Here is an 18928-nt window from a genome sequence, read left to right as displayed (position 1 = left end):
CAAGAGAGGAAAATATTCATTTCCTATAGAAATAACTGCCTAATATGAATTAAACTGGGTTTCAAATGTAGGTTGTTCTCGTTTTAGCCTGGTTCTAATTCCAGATACAATTCTTCCTGTTATGTAACTTGTTCTTTGTAACTAAATTATGTATATATATCAAGACTTTTCCACAGCTTTATTGAAAAGTTTATATGCTTTTTAATCTCTTTTCCCCTAGAGAGATTTGGCCTATGGAGCCTGTTGTTTGGTTTTTGTTTTTTTTCCCATATTAAAGCAAACAGGTGCCTGAAAGGTTGCACTCTATTCTGGGAGAAATCTGATTAATGTTGAAGGGGTATGCCAGGTCAGATTGTATAACCCGCTGACAGATGATTTAGTGAGTGTCAGGATCAACTCTCAACATTATCTCAGGTTTTAATGGTTTTCTTCTGAAGGGCATTTGCAGATGAAACTAGTTTGTATTTAAAGTTAATTGTGGCTCTTACGTCAGAGATTGGTTAAGAAGAAATTATTTTCTTCGAGCAAGCAGTAGTTTGAAAGAATGAATGATTCATCAGATTATAATTGCAGTCTATGTTGTAACACAAGTTGTTGCATTTTATATTGTGGTAAAATCTTAACCCCTGGTGAAGTAAGAATTCCTCAAAAGAATTTACTATTAAACTATCTTAAATTTTCTTAAGAATTTCTAGATATCCTCACAGCTGCTTGAAAAACACAGAAAAAGGTAGTACTTCTTCCTGGTAGGGTAGACCTCAGTCATCCCTGATGTTTCTTTTTTCCCCACTCTCACTGCCCCCCTTCCAGTCTTACCTGTAAGTCCTTTTGTTTCACTGGATCCCGTATCCCTGCACTGCCACCATTTCACAGCTGAGCTGCTGAGTTAGATTCTTGACTGATTCCCTTTTCTGCTCTTGCTCTCCGCACAGCAGGCAGAAGGATCTTTTTTCTTTTTCTTATCATTATTACTATTTAAACTTTATATACTAGAAAATTTCAAGTATATCAAAGCAGAGGGATGAGTGTATGTACCTCTTATTCAACTTCAGTTATTCATTCATGGCCAGCTTTGTTTCATCTACTCTTCCATCACCTCTCCCCCCTATTTTGAAACAAATCTCAGATGTCATATTATCTAATCAGCTAATTTGAAATTGTTCTAAAGTGAAATTTTGCCTGTTGGTTGGTCACAAAAGGTCGGAAAGTTTGCTGCCCCATCAGTGATAAGTTGTCACCTTCTTTACTGTCTTCCAGTTCTGTTTAGTCTTATTTTTTTCAGGATGTATCCACTTCTGTTTGATGAATACCGTCACCAGAAAAATAGTTTCATGTGTCCATTTCATGTTAAGCCAGTTTTTCAGGGCTGCATATATAGCTACTCTCCTGCTTTTGCATTATATATGTTCTTTAAAACGTGTGTGAAAGTACAAAAAATGTAAATATAGGTCAATTATACTTCAAAAACAAACTCATAGAAAAAGAGGTCAAATTTGTGGTTACCAGAGGCGGGGGAAGGAGGAATTGGATGAAAGCAGTCAAAAGGTACAAACCTCCCAGTTGTAAGATAAATAAGTACCAGGGATGTAATGTATAACACAATAAATATAATTAACACCACTGTATGTTAGATATGAAAATTATTAAGAGAACAAGTCCTGAGTTCTCATCACCAGGAAAGTTTTTTTTTATTTTTTTAATTTTGTATTTATATGAGATGATGATGTTCACTAAATTTATTGAGATTATCAGTTTATGATGTATGTAAGTCAAATCATTATGCTGTATACTTTAAACTTTTACACTATTGTATGTCCATTGTATCTCAATAAAGCTGGAAGAAAAAAAGTATAAATGTGTATGTGGCAAGGGTGCTTCATGCTAAGAAAGCCTTAAAAATTATAAAAATCCCTTGCAGGGGAGGATATATAGCTCAAGTGGTAGAGTGCATGTTTAGTGTGCACAAGGTCCTGGGTTCAATCCACAGTACCTTCTCTAAACATAAATAAATAAATAAACCTAATTACCTCCCCCCTGCAAAAAAAAAAAGAGAAATAATTCGAGAACCAGAAAGAGGAAATAGAGAACAGAATGTTCCTATTAAAAAAATGATAAAATCCCTAATTAATATTTTTAATAAAATAATAGATGTTCATTATAAAAATAGAATTTAATATAGAACAGTAGGAAGTAAAAAGCTAAACTGTGTCATTTTTTCACTGATCACTTTCAGTTCCTTATTTCCAAAACAACTACTGTTAATATTTCTTGTAGATACTTGAAATGTTCATTTATGGTCATTTAAAGCCTGAATAATGTATATATCTGACATTTTAGTTCTCTGTTTGTTTGAATATAGTAGACAGAAATTGATTTTAATGTTGAACAACTAGCTTGGTGTTGCAAGGAGTTGGATAGGAGATGGTATGATGTTGACTTTGATGTCTTATTGGCTTTCTTGAGCTCTAGTTTGCTCTTGCTAAGAGGAAGTCTTACACAGACTTGAGAGTCTTACACTCCTTGATAAGGAGTCTTACATAGACTGTGAACTCATCAACAGCTCTATAGACCTGTAAAAATCTCTACCAATGTTGTCCGATAGAAATACAATGTGAGCCACACATGTCATTTTGAATTTCCTAATATTCACATTAATTAAATAAAAAGAAATAGGTGCCATTAACCTTAATAATGTATTCTCTTTAGCACATTGTATCCGAAGTATTACTTCAACATGTAATCAACATAAAAATTAATGAAATCTTTTACCCTTTTTTTCATAATAAAGTTTCAAAAATCCAGTATGTATTTTATACTTAGAGCACTTCTCAGTTGGGATCAGCTCCATTTCAAGTGCTCACTAGCCACACGTGATAGTGGCCATTATACTGGGCAGTGCAGCCCTGTACAGGATAGTGGTTGTCGCTGACAGAGGAGGAAAAAGGATGGGATATACTCTTAATTTTGTTTTCTCTTTCACAGTTACTGACCAATATTTGAAGTTAAAAGTTTGCTGCTAGTACTTCCATTAAAAAAATAAATAAACCTAATTACTCCCCCCCAAAAAAGTGTTCTGCTTTTGGTATTCTTAATGATGGCCAGCTCTGGCTCAGTTGTATTCTCACTAGCATCAGCACTTAAAAAAAAATCAATTTTCATTCTTATAAAATACAACAAAGATTAATAACACAAATACTGTACAAAGATGAAAATCCTGCTGAAATTAAACTCTTGGCTGGTAGGCAGTGCTACTCAGTGGTAGCTCACGTGTTTTATTCATTAATATGTGAAAGATCAAATTCTAAATAATGTGGCTTAGGAGTATTAGTGTAATACATTAAACCGAGCACTTTTTATTCTGAATTTCAAGGTAAATATATGTACTAGTATGTAGTAAAATTGGTTATTAGTAAGACAGGGGTAAGAATTCCTGAGAAGCTGGTAAAAATATCCTTTAAATTTTTTTTTTTTTTTAAGGGGTTGCAGATGGTGTAGGAGGATGGAGAGACTATGGAGTTGATCCGTCTCAGTTCTCAGGGACTTTAATGCGGACATGTGAACGGTTAGTAAAAGAAGGACGGTTCGTCCCGAGTAATCCCATTGGAATCCTCACCACAAGCTACTGTGAGTTGCTGCAAAATAAAGTACCTTTGCTTGGTAAGTAGATAATCTATGCATTTTCCTCTCTAAAGAAGCCCAGGAAATGGTTAACAATAAAACCGAGAAAATCACTTGCCAGCCCAGTTCTTCTTCTGAGGTTCTTCTTATTAAGCAGTTTGATAGAAAAGCTGTGGGCTAACCAGAGTCCTTAATGCTGCTTGAAATAGTACAGCTACTTTGGGATAAAGTTAAACATGAACAGGTAGTATGCCCCAGCAGTTACACACTTCTATACCGTGGACTAGAGAAACTTAAATATTTGTTTATCAAGAGATAGGTGCAAGAACATTGTTTATAATAGCAGAAAACTGGGAATAACCTAAAAGCCCATTTATAGTAGAAAAATGAATTTTGAAAAGGAACAAATTAAGGCTGCACGCAATACTCAGGAACATGTTGAGGGAAAATAAGACATTGCAGAATACCACTCAGCAGTCTGATTCCATATATTTCAAGTTCAGAAACACAAACAAGTAAAACTGTATTGTTTAGAGACTCTAAAATTAGTCTATATAGATCCCTGTTAATTTTGTATTAGAAAATTTACAAATACCTAGTGTTAGTTTATCTGGTATGCTAATAGAGCATCCTTTGGCCAAGCTTCTGCATTTGTTTCTTAAATGGTTTCCTGGGAACTTACCCAACAGCTTACCAGCTTCTCAGAAAGCAGACTCTCAGAAAGGGTATTATTAAGTTTCTGCTAATTGCCAGCATCTTTTTGGTTACTAGAAGGCCTTCCTCCCAGTCACCATCTACATTTAAAACCAGTTTCTGTTCAGTGTTAGAGATCTCCATGTTGTAGAATTTTGCCTTCAATTTAAATCCTTTGTAAGAAGGAGTTCTTTTCATCCTGCTGTCATCTTCTGCATTCTCTGTGCTGTGATTAACCAGCTTATTCTCCTACCTGAAGAGAAATCTTGTCTTGAGGTTTCAATATACCACTTTGTCTTAATCTGCTAATTTAGACATGCAATCTTGAGCTTGCCTGGTCCTAAGAAATGTCCTAGATTCTATTTCTAGCACCTGTTTGTCAACTTGCCATATGACTTTGGGCAAAACCACTTAACCTCTGACCTGCCCTTTCTTTGTATGTTAACCGGAGGAATCTTTTTTTGTAAAAAGCAATGACTTAAAGCTTTTTGGAATACCCAGAAACATGTCGAGGGGAAGAGGACATTATAGAATACCATCTGTCATCTGACAGAGAGCCTTTAGACACAGATGCCAGGGGCCTGACTCCTGCACATTCCCATGACTCTTCTGCTAACACCATCCCACCCACCATCTTGCAGTGCATTTACTGTGACTTGGAATAACCAGTTACAAAACAACAGCTATCCTGATTTTGCACCTTGAAAGCTTTGGGTTTTGCTAGGTTTCTTCCTTATTCCTACTTTTTTTCCTATTCACCTTCATGTAACTGGGAGATCTTAATAAAATAAATTTAAGGACATAGAAGAGATTTTCTTACACTGAATATTACAATTACCTCTTTCTCCTAAAAGACACATTGAAATAATCCTTTGTTACCATGTTTGACACATACTTCTCTTTCACCTTCCCTAAGCTATTTTAACTAAACTCAAACATATTTTGGCAAAGACAGGCTGCTGAGTATTACTGAACCTCAGCTATAACTGCAGATAATGAGAACTTTATAAGATTAGGTAATCCTTTTTTCTATCCTGCAATTGCTAGAAAGCCTATATCATAATTTCAATATAAAGGGCAAGCTGCTAGCTGTAATCACTTATTTCTTGAGAATTTCTCACTGCTTTCAGATCTGGGTTGGCATCACAGGCTAATTGTTGACATACACTATTTCCTCAAACCCTTAAGTGGATTTAGGTCTTATGAAGCCAACATACCTTAAGAATTTTGAGGGGTCAGTCCTAACAAGGTTATCCCCTTCTCTCTTTGCTCCACAAAAGGCTTAGTAGTAGTTTATAAGATAAAGGGCTAGGTGATAAAAATATTTCCATTTTAGCATGAGAGGTCTGCCTGGGGACCTGTCTGGATTGCTCAGTCATCAGCCATCTGAACATCCAACACTGCCATTCTTGACACTCTTTTCTTCTTTGCTTGTTGTTCCTCTCCAAACGTAAGAATGTTGAGCTCTTGTCCCAGCATTAGGCTTTCAGGGCCTGAGCCGTGTGCACACATCAGTAATTTGAAGAGGTAGGGGGGAGTATACTCACCACAAGTCCAGCGGATTCTATAAGGCCAAACTTCCGTTCGTTGGTGCTGCTTTGCATATTAAAGCTCCGCCCAGCACTCACGAGGACCATTTTGATTCTGACTCTGCGGGTTACTGCCACAACGGTAACAAAATGATAGCCTGGGTTTGACAGTGAGTAATAATGAATCAACATGAGTCCTTCCTACAGCGCAGTTTTCAAGGCTGTTGAATTCGTCTATCTTTTTTTCTGTTCCGTTAGATTAACCCCATCAGCTTTCAGATCTTTTGTGTAGTGATTCTATTAATGATGTATATGATTGGAGTTTTTGTGCATTGGGTTAGGAAGGAAGAGTAATTGGTGATCTTTTCTCTAATATAAGCTATGAAGTAGGTTCTCTGGCAGCATGGCCAATTAGTAACAATCCCCATGTTTTTCTTTTTTTAGATGATTAATGGATAGGGACTAGATAGATTAGCATTAAAGTGTCAGGTTAGTACCCGTGCATATACTGTGGATAACAAGGAAACAGGATTTCTGAACATTATGCCGAGACAAATGCTTATATTTAAATTAAAGTTTTTATATTTAAATTGGTTTTTAAATTAAGTAACATTTTCATTAAGAAAAAATTATTAACAAATTACCTGTAATCCCACTAGGAAGACTGTTTATTTTTTAGCGATTATGCTCCCTGATTTTTTTTCTATGTATGCTTGTACATAGAAGGATAGTAAGAGGAATTGCATCTGCTGGGTGCCACAACAGCCTCAATGAGGTAGGTTTGTAGGTACTTTTATTCCCCATTTTGTTAGGAAGAAACTGAGGCCTAGAAAAAACAAGTGGCTTGCCCATCGTCACATCACACGGCTAGAAAATGATAGAGCACTGGGATTTAGCACAGCCTGGGTTTTTTTGTTTGTTTCTTTTTGCTTATTTAACTGTCATCTTAGCAGATTAGTCTTTGTCTATATATTGTGCTATTTAAAAAAATTACAGTAAATATCACCCTTTTTGATGTGCAGCTCTTTAGATTTGATACCACTTTTTTAAGGAAACATTAATACTTGTAATCTACTTGTTTCACTTGAATTATCTTTTATTTTCAAATACATTTCTCTAACACAATTTTAGTGGCTCTCAAATAGCTAGCTAACACTTATTATGTGTTATAAGTGTTTGACATGATTTAACTGATTTTAATCCTTACAAACAACTTTATAAGATAGTTACGGTTACCCTGTTTTTATAGATGAGGAAATTGAGGCACAGAGAGGTTAAGTAATTTGCCCTCGGTCACACAGCTAAGTGACAGAGCCAGCATTCAGGTGCAGGCAAGCTGACTCCAGTGTCTGCCTTCCTAAGTATTTTGCGACAGTGCTGCATAGCTTTCCATTGTATGGATGTACTGTAATTTATTTACCCAGTCCCTTAATTTTAGATTTTGAAGTTGTTTCCAGTTCTTCCTGATCTTAAATGGTGTTTTTGTACTTGAAGTCTTGTTTATGTCTCTAATTATCTTCTTATGATAAATTCTTACAAGTGGAATTGCTAGATCAAAGGAAATGCATTTTTTTCGGGGCTGTATTGCCCTTTTAAAGGTTGTTTAGTTTTACTCTCACAGCCACGGAATGAGCGTGACCGTGTTTCCTGTACTGTTACCAATACCATGCATTATCTTCTTTTGTCTCTAGTTAAAATAATAGGCAAAATAGTTACTAGTGCAGTGATCACTTTCTAAAAATATGTTTATAGACCATTTATGTTTATTTTTTGGTGAACTGCTAATTTTTCTATTTTGCCATTTTTCTTTAGGTACAGGTTGAAATTTCAGTACTTGAAAGCAGTCTCACTAATTGTACTATCAGCCTCAGTCTGGGGAAGGTCATGTGAGAGCTGTGTGCTGCAATGGTGCACAGAAGCTTTTTGCTCTCTGCTTTGAATGTGTTCTCTTCCCTGTGAACATAAGTCGTCTCCGTAAAGTGAACAGGGTGATTCCACAAGCTCCCTGGGAAAATTGGTCTTGTTACTTCATAGTGAGTCAGTCTCTAGTAAAAGTTCTTCATGACCTCAGCAGATGGAAATCTAGTTAAAAATTGTAGTTATGGACCCTGTGTTAAATGTTGGTGAATTTCACAGAGAAGGCTTCCTGCCAGTGACTAATGAGAAATGTCAGGGAAACGTAACATTCTCATTCTGGCATTTAAGTATTAAAACTTAGTATTTCAACAACATCCTTTTGAGCATTTGGCATAGGTTATAGTACTATTGAAATGAAATGATGTGGTTAAATAGCAGCCATTTTTATTGTTTTTTAATCTCTGCAAATGGAAGAATCCAGATCATCAGTGACCCACTTACTATGTATAGTATAAATCCTTTTTTCTTTCCCCATTATGTTCACCCTGATCAGGTTACTATTCACAGTGAAGGGAGCATAGCTAAGAAAGGTCCTGTTCAGACAAAGGAGGATCAAATTATGGCATGTTGCTCTTTGGGGTGATATGATAAAATGTGTATTCAGAGACAGCCTAGGAAGAGAAAATAAGTGGTAATCATTTTTGTTTCTAGGTAGCAGTACTGCCTGCATCGTGGTGCTGGACAGAACTAGCCACCGCTTACACACAGCAAATCTGGGCGATTCAGGCTTTCTGGTTGTCAGGGGTGGTGAAGTTGTACACCGATCAGATGAGCAGCAGCATTACTTCAACACTCCATTCCAGCTCTCCATAGCACCCCCTGAAGCTGAAGGAGTCGTCTTGAGTGACAGGTAATCTCTCCTTTCTAACCCACGTTCCCCCTTAACTACAGTGGAGATAGGCATTTTCCATTCTCCTGTGAGAAAAGAGGATACATTGAGGACCTTTTAATTTGACTTTGAAAGATATTCTGCTTGAACTCAATCTTGCAGCCAAGTTGAATTTTGATAAACACCCAATAATTTGAGAAGACTGTGAAAATACTATTTCAAGTTTACAGAATACCAGTTTTTCACACCAAGAAAGACCACATGGTACCTATGGTCGTATTTGTTAAATTGTGCTGGAGAACTGAGTCATTGTTCCTGTGTGCCATTGCGTATGTGAGATTTTGCGTATGTTATTAGGGAAGAACACCAATAGACAATCTACTGTATTTACCAGAATAACTTCCTGATTCTCAGGGCCTCCTGTAATACACATCAAATAGAACTTGCAATCCCTGCAAAACCTGACAGAGCCAAGTTAACTTGCAGGAAATGGACTTAAAGGTGGTCTTGGGTGTGTTCTGTGATGGTACTCTTGAGGTACCTTCTTTTTTTTTTTTTTTTTTTTTTCCTTCTGACACCTTCTCTCAGTTCTTTTTTAAATTGTTAAGAACCTTCCAAGACAGTGTGTACTTTTTTGAATCTTCTTTTACAGTTTGTCTTTTCTAAGATCAGAGTACAGAGTAACATTAAGACAGTCTCAGATTCCACTGCCTTTAACAATCTTATAGGGCCTGGCACAGACATTGTTGGCGGTTCATAAATGTGGTTAAATGGGTAATGAACCTTTTGTAAAAGTAGAAGCATTCTAGCAAGTGCCTATTGTCTCTACTTAATAGTTCTTATTAAGCTAGATCTTAAGTCCAAAAATAAAATGATCATTACTGCCATCTTTTAAACTGGAATGAGCAGATTATATAACTAGGTGTTCAGTATTGCCCATCTAAAGTCTGTTGCTGGCTCCTAGAGAGAGGAGCATTTTTTTACTGTAACTGGAAGAATATTTGATTATAGGCCCTTCTTCAGTTGACTTTAATGCACATAAGTATTAGCCATATTGGGGAGAACTCAGAACCCCAGGGCTTGGTAGATGTCAAGTTCAGCTAGCGGTTTTTGGAGAATAGTGTTTTAATTTTCCTTTATTTGATTTTTGTTGTTTTGGCTTCTAAGTGCTAGAGTGGCCCTGCCGTATCTCACACACTGTCTTTGGGACAGTCTGGTTAAGGCAGCACTTGGCCTGGCTTGCCAATAAGGTAGAGGTTGCTTCTCCTGGAGCCCAGAGACAGCTTGCTCGCATGTGATTTCAGCTCATGTTTCCGTGCAGTCAAAAGTTTCCAGCAGCACAGTATGTTCAATCAAAATGGGCAAAACTGCAGCTGGCGGAACACCAAGCTCATGGGTGGGAGTGTTGGGAGAAGAGGACAAACTGTCCAATGGTAGCGAGTCTCTCACAGGCAGAGTAGCAAAGGACACTCCTGGGGAAAGAAAAACCTCAGCATAAAACAGAGCTTCAGTGCCAACCTGGTCATTAATCTAAACTTCTAGAATCTGTTAAGTTTCCAAAGACTCAGCACATGCAAAATTTCTTCTATTGTTTCTCTTTATTTCAGGAAGAAATCGACCTGGTTTTTACCAATTTTACAGTCTTTTTTTTTTTTTTCTTTCCTTTTTCCCCCCTTGCTTTATGTTATCTCAACTAGTCCTTCTCATCTATAAAGTATTGTAACCTTAACTCTCAGGTTTCCTTTAGTAGCTGTTTGTACAAGGTGTTTGTTGTATCCATGTGTAAGTGGAAGCTCACTTTCATTTGTTCCTTGCCAGAGCCCGTCACAGAGCTTTTAGATGTGCTGCTGCTTTCCTTAGAAGAGAAGACGAGCTAGAAATTTTCTAGTGCACTTGTATAAATCCCTCGCAAGCATGGGTGGGCTGCTTGTTTTTATGTTTTCCCTTCACAAATTTTGTAACATGGCACTTAAACGAGTTAGAGGGGTTTTCTGTCAAGCTTAGGATGCTTTGGTTCTGGTCTCTTCCTTCTGGGTCAGTGTATGAATTTTTTTCTTGGCTCTTGTTCCCTAATTACAAGTTAAGGCAGATTATCAGATATCTCACCTTTCCCTCAACTTGGAGGCTTGGGAATGGTGGAGCTGGCCTTTGGAAATGGCCAAAAAGCCTCTGAGGAGGCCATTAACTCCTTGAGTTATCTTTTCTCTTCTCCCCACCTTGGATTTCCCCTGCCCCCATTCTTATGTCTCTTTTCATCAAGGAAAAAAGAAAAATCCCCCATCTATTTTTTTTTTAAGTTTTACACAAAAAAGATGTAGTGAAATATATACCTCCTATCCTTGCCCCCATCCACACAGTCAGTATCTCCTCAGAAGTAGCCACTGTTACCTGTTCCTTTGAATCCTTCCAGATTTATTCTCTGCATATGGAAGCATCTGTATCTTTGGATCTCCCCTTACACACACACACACACACACACTCTCACACTCGCACGCACATACACTCACACAGTACCTTGTTCTCTTTGTTAATATAGTAATGAGTTTTTTCTCCAGTTGGAAGTTACTTTGTTTCCTCATCTATTAGACATTTCTTGAAGACCTGCTATATGCCAGGCTCACTAGTAAATAAACACCTGTGCAGGATGAGCACTTTGTAAGCCCTGGGAGACACACAGTCCTTACTCTGCCAGAGTAAGTATGACTTAGTAATAGTGATTATGCTAGTAATTGCTAGTATTATACTAAGAAATACCATTGTAGGTATTGCACATGAATTAATTATAGTATTTGTGCACTCTCCTCCATGGCGCTCGGTTACTCCACTGTAATGCAGCCTCCTGAGAGCCAGATTCAAGCCTGCAAGGAAACTGATGAGTGGAAAGTGAGTAAGAGAGGATGGAATTTGGCTCTAAAGAATTAGGAAAACAAAGACTCATTTCCACTTGAATTTTAGAGGCATTTTAGTATCTGACTCAGAAAAAACCCTTCTGCTTTTTAAACCACATTTCAGTAATCATCAGACTCAGTTTTACTTGATAGTTTTAGTTAAGCTTTTGAAATATTTATATCAGAGTCTTCAGTTAATTTTTTTCAAGGTTAGGAATTTCAGAATGATGGTTTTTATTTTTGACCATTACTATAAATAAGTTTTTCTTAACGCCTCATTACATTGTACCATAGCGCCCATTGGAAATTTTTAACAGTTATCTCTAAAGGGCTCTCTCAACTTTGCCCCTACCCTGTCCTTGTCACAGCCCGGATGCCGCTGATAGCACATCCTTTGATGTCCAGTTAGGAGACATTATCCTGACGGCAACAGATGGACTCTTTGACAACATGCCTGATTATATGATCCTTCAGGAGCTAAAAAAGTTAAAGGTAATTAACTCAAAGGTTGGCCCTTGGAAACAGTAGCCCTCTCTGGGCAGCTGAGTTTTATTGATTCAATTTTATTATCTTTCTCTGTAGTTTTGGAAAGACTATTTTGTGAATTTAGGAAGATGATAATGGTTCTAATCTTTCAAGCAATTGTAAATGGAAATAATCACAATTAGAAAATTTGAGGGGAAAAGAGGCTTCTCATCCAAGCCTTTATATAGTTGGGTGGTAAAGGTAAGGAAAGTCCAGTTGGGGAGATTTCTTGTTTGTTTTTAATTGCATTTTAATTGCATTTAATGGTGTCAGTTGCTGGTTATCTTTTTCACTTTTTATTCTCATAACAAACCCAGCAGGTGTTGAGGCTGGGAAAGATAGGAAGTCATCATGCCAGAGCCAGCCAAGGCAACAGGCAGCAGGCAGCTAGGGCCCTGATGTGATGTGAACTGTCAGTAGTAACGAAACAGTCCAGACTTGGCCCATACAGAGAGTGAAAGGAAGTGAAAACCAGTCTTTGCGAATTCTCCTGGCTTTGTAGAAGTGCTAACTCGTCTTTCCTTATGTTTTTACTACTATCCAGTATGACTTTGAGTAAGTTTCTAAGCTTTTTAAGCAATATTTTCCTCACCTGTAAAATGGAGAAGGAACAAAAGATCTATTTCCTAGGGCTGTGGTGAGGATTAACCAAGACCACTCGTTAGAAATCCTTCGCGCCATGCCTTGTCTGTGAGGCTCAGTAAAGGTCGGATGCTTACACACTTGGGCACTGTGCTCTGTGGTGACAGGGCAGCAAACAGAAATGACACATTCTCTGCCATTACGGAGTTTATGTTCTAGTGGAAGAAGACAGATAATACAGAGAAAGAAATAATAGAATGTTGGTGGTAAATAAGAAGGAAAATAAAGCAGGGCAAAGGGATAGAGACCAGAGAGGGCTTTTTAGTCAGGCAACTGACAGCCCTTTCTTGGACAGTACTGTGGTTGGCCACGAGTGAATTCCTAAGCAAGGAAACTTTTGAGGTCATCCTTAAAGTGCTATCAAAATCTGCCTTTTCAATCCCATCCCTTTTTAGCAAGAATGCCTTAAGAATTTCAAAGGTGGGGGGGCAAGTATGAAAATCCAGACTTTAGGGCCCAAGGGCATCCTAGCAAAGGACTTTCTGATTGACATCTTGGGCAGGCAGCACTGTTGAGCTCATTCATTTTAGCTAAGGGGTAACGCTTCAGTGTCTTCTCTAACTGAAATAAAACTTTAAATAAAGGTGGAAACTGTGATTAGATACATGTTACCATCTTAAAAAGTGATGTTTGCAAGAAGTATACTTGTCTGCAGAAATCATGTGAGGCATTATGGTGAAAATAACTCCTTCATCTTTTCATCTTAGAATTCAAACTATGAGAGTATACAACAGACGGCAAGAAGCATTGCTGAGCAAGCTCATGAGCTGGCCTATGACCCAAATTATATGTCACCTTTCGCACAGTTTGCATGTGACAACGGTTTGAATGTGAGAGGTAAGCATTCTTCAGGAAGGTCATAGAGACTAACTGGGGACACAGAAGGATGGGAACATTCCGGGCTGTGAGTGAAGCAAACTACAGCCCTGGGAAGAGACTGTTGTGGTGTCCTTGCCCAGCTGTGAGCCCGTGGCTTTAAGAAGGTCAGGAGGCGTAAACGCTGGAGGACAGAGCAAGTGCATGTCATCGTGTCTTCCCCACAGGGGTGCCCTTCAGACCTGAACTCCGTTGGCCGCAGAGGCAGGTGGGAACTGAAGCGTTTATTGCCACTTGCACTGCTTGGACCTGAGCCCAGAAAGCCTCCCAGCTCTGCCTGGAGGGCCTGGACATTCCTAACAGTTCAAACATTCTGCCCTTCATGAGTCTGACGTTTCACTTCTCCCTTGCCCTGGCTCAGAGGGACTCGTTGACAGTATTTGCCTGCCAAATTGCCACAGCAGGTTTTGAAGAGGGAAGCAATGTTAGACTGTCCTTGTCTGAAGAGTCCTCCTATCTGCTGAGCGAGGTGTGACTTTGGGAGCAGGCCAGTAGCTCAGTCTCAGTGCTCAGGGGACATGTTGATGCTAACAGAACTAACAGAGTGGTCAGTTTCTCGCTGGTATAATATTATGACATATACAGCATCTCTTAGCCATTCAGGAATATTAAAATAGAAAAAAAGCACATACCATAGCTGTTTGCCAGATTAGAATACAAGACTATTTCTGGTTTCAAAACATTGGATATGTTTGTCCAAATTAGGATTATGGGTAGAAGCATGTAACTTTCTAGTCAAGCAGAATTTATCTTAGCCACATTTTGTCTTTATTGTGATTGCTGTAAACAGAGGATATGGTGGTTGGCCATTTTAATGGTGCTCCTGTTGTAAAGGAGCAGGGAGGTTTTTTTTTTTTTAAAGCTTCAGTTAAATTACATGTAATTTCTTGATGTGTTTTGTTTAATTATTTCTCTTTATCAACTGTTTTTCCTTTTTTATAGTAGAGTATATTGACAAACCAAACCTGCCTGAAATGCCAGTATTTGTCTCCTAGTACTTATTTATTTAGAATTCCTTTTTTTAAATTGACTTTTCCTTTTAAAATATACGAATGCATTTTCATTTTCATTGTAGGTGGAAAACCAGATGACATCACCGTCCTTCTTTCTATAGTAGCTGAGTACACAGACTGACTTGCCTAGATCTCAACTCCTGCCTTTCCTTTCATCATCCCACATTCTCCCCTGCCGTGTGTGCTGATCCTGCTGGCAGGACCACGTTTCTTTGCCACTGATCTCAATGGCCAGTGATGTAAGCCTTTTGCCTGTCTTTTTGAGACCCCGTTGAGATCTTTGTTGAGAACCACTACTGTCATTCACTAGCTCATATCTGCCAGCAACATTTGAAGAGAATCAAGATTTGAAGATTGGTTTTCACTTCCTCATCATCCTTTCCATGATGGGATGGAAGTTTTCAAAGCCAAAATGGCTATTACTTTTCAAAAATGGTTGAAGTATTGAAAATGAGTAATATTGGTAAAGTGGATTCAAAATTACAGTGTGTAAAAGGGATTTAAAAAGTCTAACACAAATTGTATGTTATGGTATATCTACTAGAAACATACACTATTCATCGAAAGAAATGTTACACGTGTACTATACATTCTGTGTTATGATTGGATGTGGCTTTATATTTCCATTATAAACTCCTATTTTTCAGGAGCTTATAATCCTGCTCTAAAACATTGCTCTGGATTACAAAATCTTGATCCCAGGAGCTTTTTTTGTTACAGGCTGGGAAGAAAAATTCAATTCAATTCTGTGGATGCAAATGTTTCAAGGTTTTTGAAGGATGCTTAATTGTGCTTCTGTGATGAAATTTTGAGCAGCTTATTGGTTAGTGTGTGTCACAGGCTGGCGGCCTGATCTGCAGGAGGGTTTGGGGAGACTCCTTACTGAAATTTTTTAATGGAAATATTATTCCAGATTGTACAACTCCTCAAAGCCTAGAAATTCAATGTTATGGCTAAAATTCCTCCAGCTGTCTGATATGATGCCTTTGTGTGGACACTCTAGGCCCGTCGGCCTAATGGGTTGAGAATGGACAGTTCTAACTTTGAATTTTGTTGGCTGTTGACGGTCGTGCTACTCCTAGTCTCACTCTCAGACCTGTTATTAGCAGCCTTGCTTTCTGTAGAGCATGCACTAAATTCAGGGAGTCTACGTGGCAAGAGCACCGCAGGCAGTGGCAGCAGCACAAGAGTTCACGAGGAAAACTCCTGGTGACGGTCTGACATTTGCATTTGCCCTTCACAGAAGTTTGGGGGTTTCTGAATCAAGCTTAATGTTTACAGTTTCTGAATAGCCATCTTGCAGTGTATAGTTTCCTTATAAAATTACCCCACATTCAGTTTTTCCATTATCTGCAAGCTCAAACTTATTTTTAAGGTTTGTGTACAAGTCGACTGCTGTAAAGATACATATTTTGGGGTCAGTTTTTTTCCTTTATTAACTTAGGTGGTAGAAAAATATATATACTTAGAAATCCTTAAATTAAAGCCATGTTTTATATATAAGTCAGGTAACATTGGTGTATAGATGAGGATGCAATTAAACCTGATGAGAATCTACTTGAGGAGAATATAGAAAGTTTCTTTCTCTAAAGGAGATACTTACTCCCTGGTTTATTGCATTAAAACTTATGTTTGAGGTTACCTCAACTTGTTTTAAAAGATTTTGTTTTGTGAATTTGTACTGTATATTTGAGTAACTGTCAAGCTTTTGTTTTATTTAAAATTGTTTAACATGTACCATGTACATGTCATTACTATATTTCAATACATCATGCTTGTAACAGGCATTTCATTTATAATAAGAATGAGTTATTCATTTGTAAGCTGTTCAGTAATTTATCTACTATTCCTAAATTGGCATAATGTTAGATATCTATTTTGAATCACCTTTAATTACATGTCAGAATGCCTTAACTCTAACTTGACAAAACAGAATTCTTTGGTAGAGGAGATGGGGGAGGGTAGCAAGGGGTGGAGAGAGGCTCTGTTTAAATAATGAGGACCCATTGTGCTATAATCAAACACATGAGTGTTAAGTGGCGGGGTATTTATTTTGCACAAACTATTTGCAGTCTCTGTGTATTTAAAAAGTAAAGAAAGTTGCATCCAGAAGGGTTTTGTTGGAAGGAATACATTTATACTTGGGCCGATGACTTCAGTTCTTTCGTTGGGTTTTTATTTGTGGTCAGAGGTATGGAGCCTTATGATTACGATGTATTTTGTGTTAATTTTCCAATGCCTACATTTAATTCCTGGTAAGAGCATGCTGGTCAAGTCACTGGCTTTTCTCTGCACTCATGTAAACCTGTCAAACACAACCTTCATAAAGCTAGATTGGTGGTGTTTTACTCAACAAATCAACTTAGTCTTTCTTGAGAAATAATTGTTAGAAATCAGCAGTGGGTTTGTTCCAGTGACGTTGAAAATAGTGGGACAAGAATTGAGTTTCACAGGGGAACTGACTTTGGACCTGGCCTGTAGAATAGGGACACAAAATATTTTCTCTCTTCTTTTTTTCTTTGCTCTTTTTGTGTTAAGCACTTAATTTTATGACTGCAGGGGTCAGTTGGAGTGCTGCTTAACAAGTGACTCTCCTACTCTCAGTGGTCAGAGGCTATGTAGTACTTATACTGGAATTTTCCAGGCCAACGGACCCAAGTCTTTGTGGAGTGTGACTGAGATTACCACTTGGTGGGTCTAATTCTGAACTTGACATGTGTGTTAATTGTATTTTAAATCAAGCAGTATAAACACACACATTTGCCTCACATAGTGGACTTTTATAACAAAAGAATTTGGATTTCTAAGTTAAAAATGGCAAATTATTTATCCCTCTCTGGATGCACCAAAGACCAGTAAAGTTTATAGCTTTTCCATCTATATTTATAAAGCAATACTGTATTATAAAAATCAATATTTTTATCACATGCTTGAAATTTTTATTTTGTTCTGTTTTAAAATGTGCACTCTAAACATATCAGAACCTTATTTCTTCCTGTGAACTTAAGCTGCCTGCGCACAAAAAAAATTTACCAAACGGATATGCAGTAGAGTCTATAGGCTCTTAAAAACTGAAAGAAGAAATGAGGTGGGGAAAACAAGTTTTTTGTCCTGAATTACTGTACTGGCTTAAAATGGTTGATGGGTACTAAATCACAAAAGAATCCATTCCAGGTGTGCATGTCTGGGGGTTGGGTTGTGTCTAGATTAGAAACTAGATTTCAAGCTTTGCATGATGGGAGAGTGTCCTCTCCTATCGGCTGCATTTGTTCTGGATAGAACAGTAGCCTTCAGTACCACCTTCAGTACCACCAACCTACCACGTCAAATAACAAGGCAGAAATTGTGGGAATTTACTGAGTCAGTTTTGAGCATTTTGGAGATTGTAAACAAGATTGGCTAGAACTGTAAATGTCTGTACTTTTGATTAAGTTCATGGTTCCTTGTCACCTTATACCAGCTATCTTTGGTAGAAGCTACAGTGTTCAATTTCCCTGGAAACTATCACATTCTTGCATTTAACAAATTTTGCAATAAACCAAAATCTGCTTATATAAAACAAAATATGAAACAGAAAACATTTGGATTCTATTTGTTTTAAAAAGTTAAATTATTTGCAAAATTGAACTCTCGACTAAAAGTCAACAGTGTCCATGTCAAAATTTTAACTGTAAGCAGGTAGTTTGTGGCAAAGATGGCTAAATAATGAAGCAAGTCTGAATTTGTGTACTAATGAGCTGCTTTTTCCTGCTGAGACTATCATTTGTCTTACCCAAGAGGCAATGACCTGAATTGGATGTCCGAAATATAACTTATGCAGGAATAGTTCTGTAAATACATTTAAATAAACTGTAAAAATATTTAATAAATATAGTATTTATACTAATTTGTGTATGCCTTTTAATTTGATCAGTAACTAAATAAGACCACCAGCCCCTGATACTGAGCTTACTGGACTCTATCAGGTCCTCATTTCCAAGTCTCTTAGTCTAGCCGTGACTCCATACTTTGTAGCTGTCACTTCTGTCTTTTACTAGTTTATCCACTAAGGCTCTTTCTCACTAGCTGCTTTATGCATTGGTTTAGCTTCCGCAAAAATCTATCAAAATGGATTAATACTTGAATGTAAAATATAGATGTTTATTCCCAACTGAGAAGGTTTTTGCATCTTCTAAATGGTATGTGAAGTCACAAAAAAAAATCTGGTGTCATTTAAATTTAGCATTCTGTATCCAAATTCTAAAATCCAAGTTATATACAACATGACAGTGTGTCTTACCGACCAGTGCTGCATCTAGGTGATCACTGACCCTGATGCCTTCACAGCTTAAACTACCCCCTGCCCATTTCAGTGAGTGAACCGGAAACGTTCACATTGCAAAACCCGCAGCAAGGAGA

General features: G+C 37.6%; 1 protein-coding gene across 1 annotated transcript in view; it reads left to right on the top strand.

The window, feature by feature from the left end:
• The window catches only part of PPTC7 (protein phosphatase targeting COQ7), a 34947-nt gene extending 16531 nt beyond the window's left edge, over positions 1-18416 (top strand). The window contains exons 2-6 of the mRNA XM_010969647.3: positions 3478-3657; positions 8409-8607; positions 11843-11966; positions 13349-13478; positions 14593-18416. Coding sequence (XP_010967949.2) covers positions 3478-3657; positions 8409-8607; positions 11843-11966; positions 13349-13478; positions 14593-14651 — 692 coding nt within the window. The 3' untranslated portion in view covers positions 14652-18416. The remainder of the gene's footprint in view (positions 1-3477; positions 3658-8408; positions 8608-11842; positions 11967-13348; positions 13479-14592) is intronic.
• Positions 18417-18928: the final 512 nt, after the last annotated feature.

Source organism: Camelus bactrianus, chromosome 32 (assembly GCF_048773025.1).
Source record: "Camelus bactrianus isolate YW-2024 breed Bactrian camel chromosome 32, ASM4877302v1, whole genome shotgun sequence".
Lineage (NCBI taxonomy): Eukaryota > Metazoa > Chordata > Mammalia > Artiodactyla > Camelidae > Camelus > Camelus bactrianus.
Note: the sequence above shows the minus strand (reverse complement) of the source record. Positions and strands in the feature narration are given on the sequence as shown.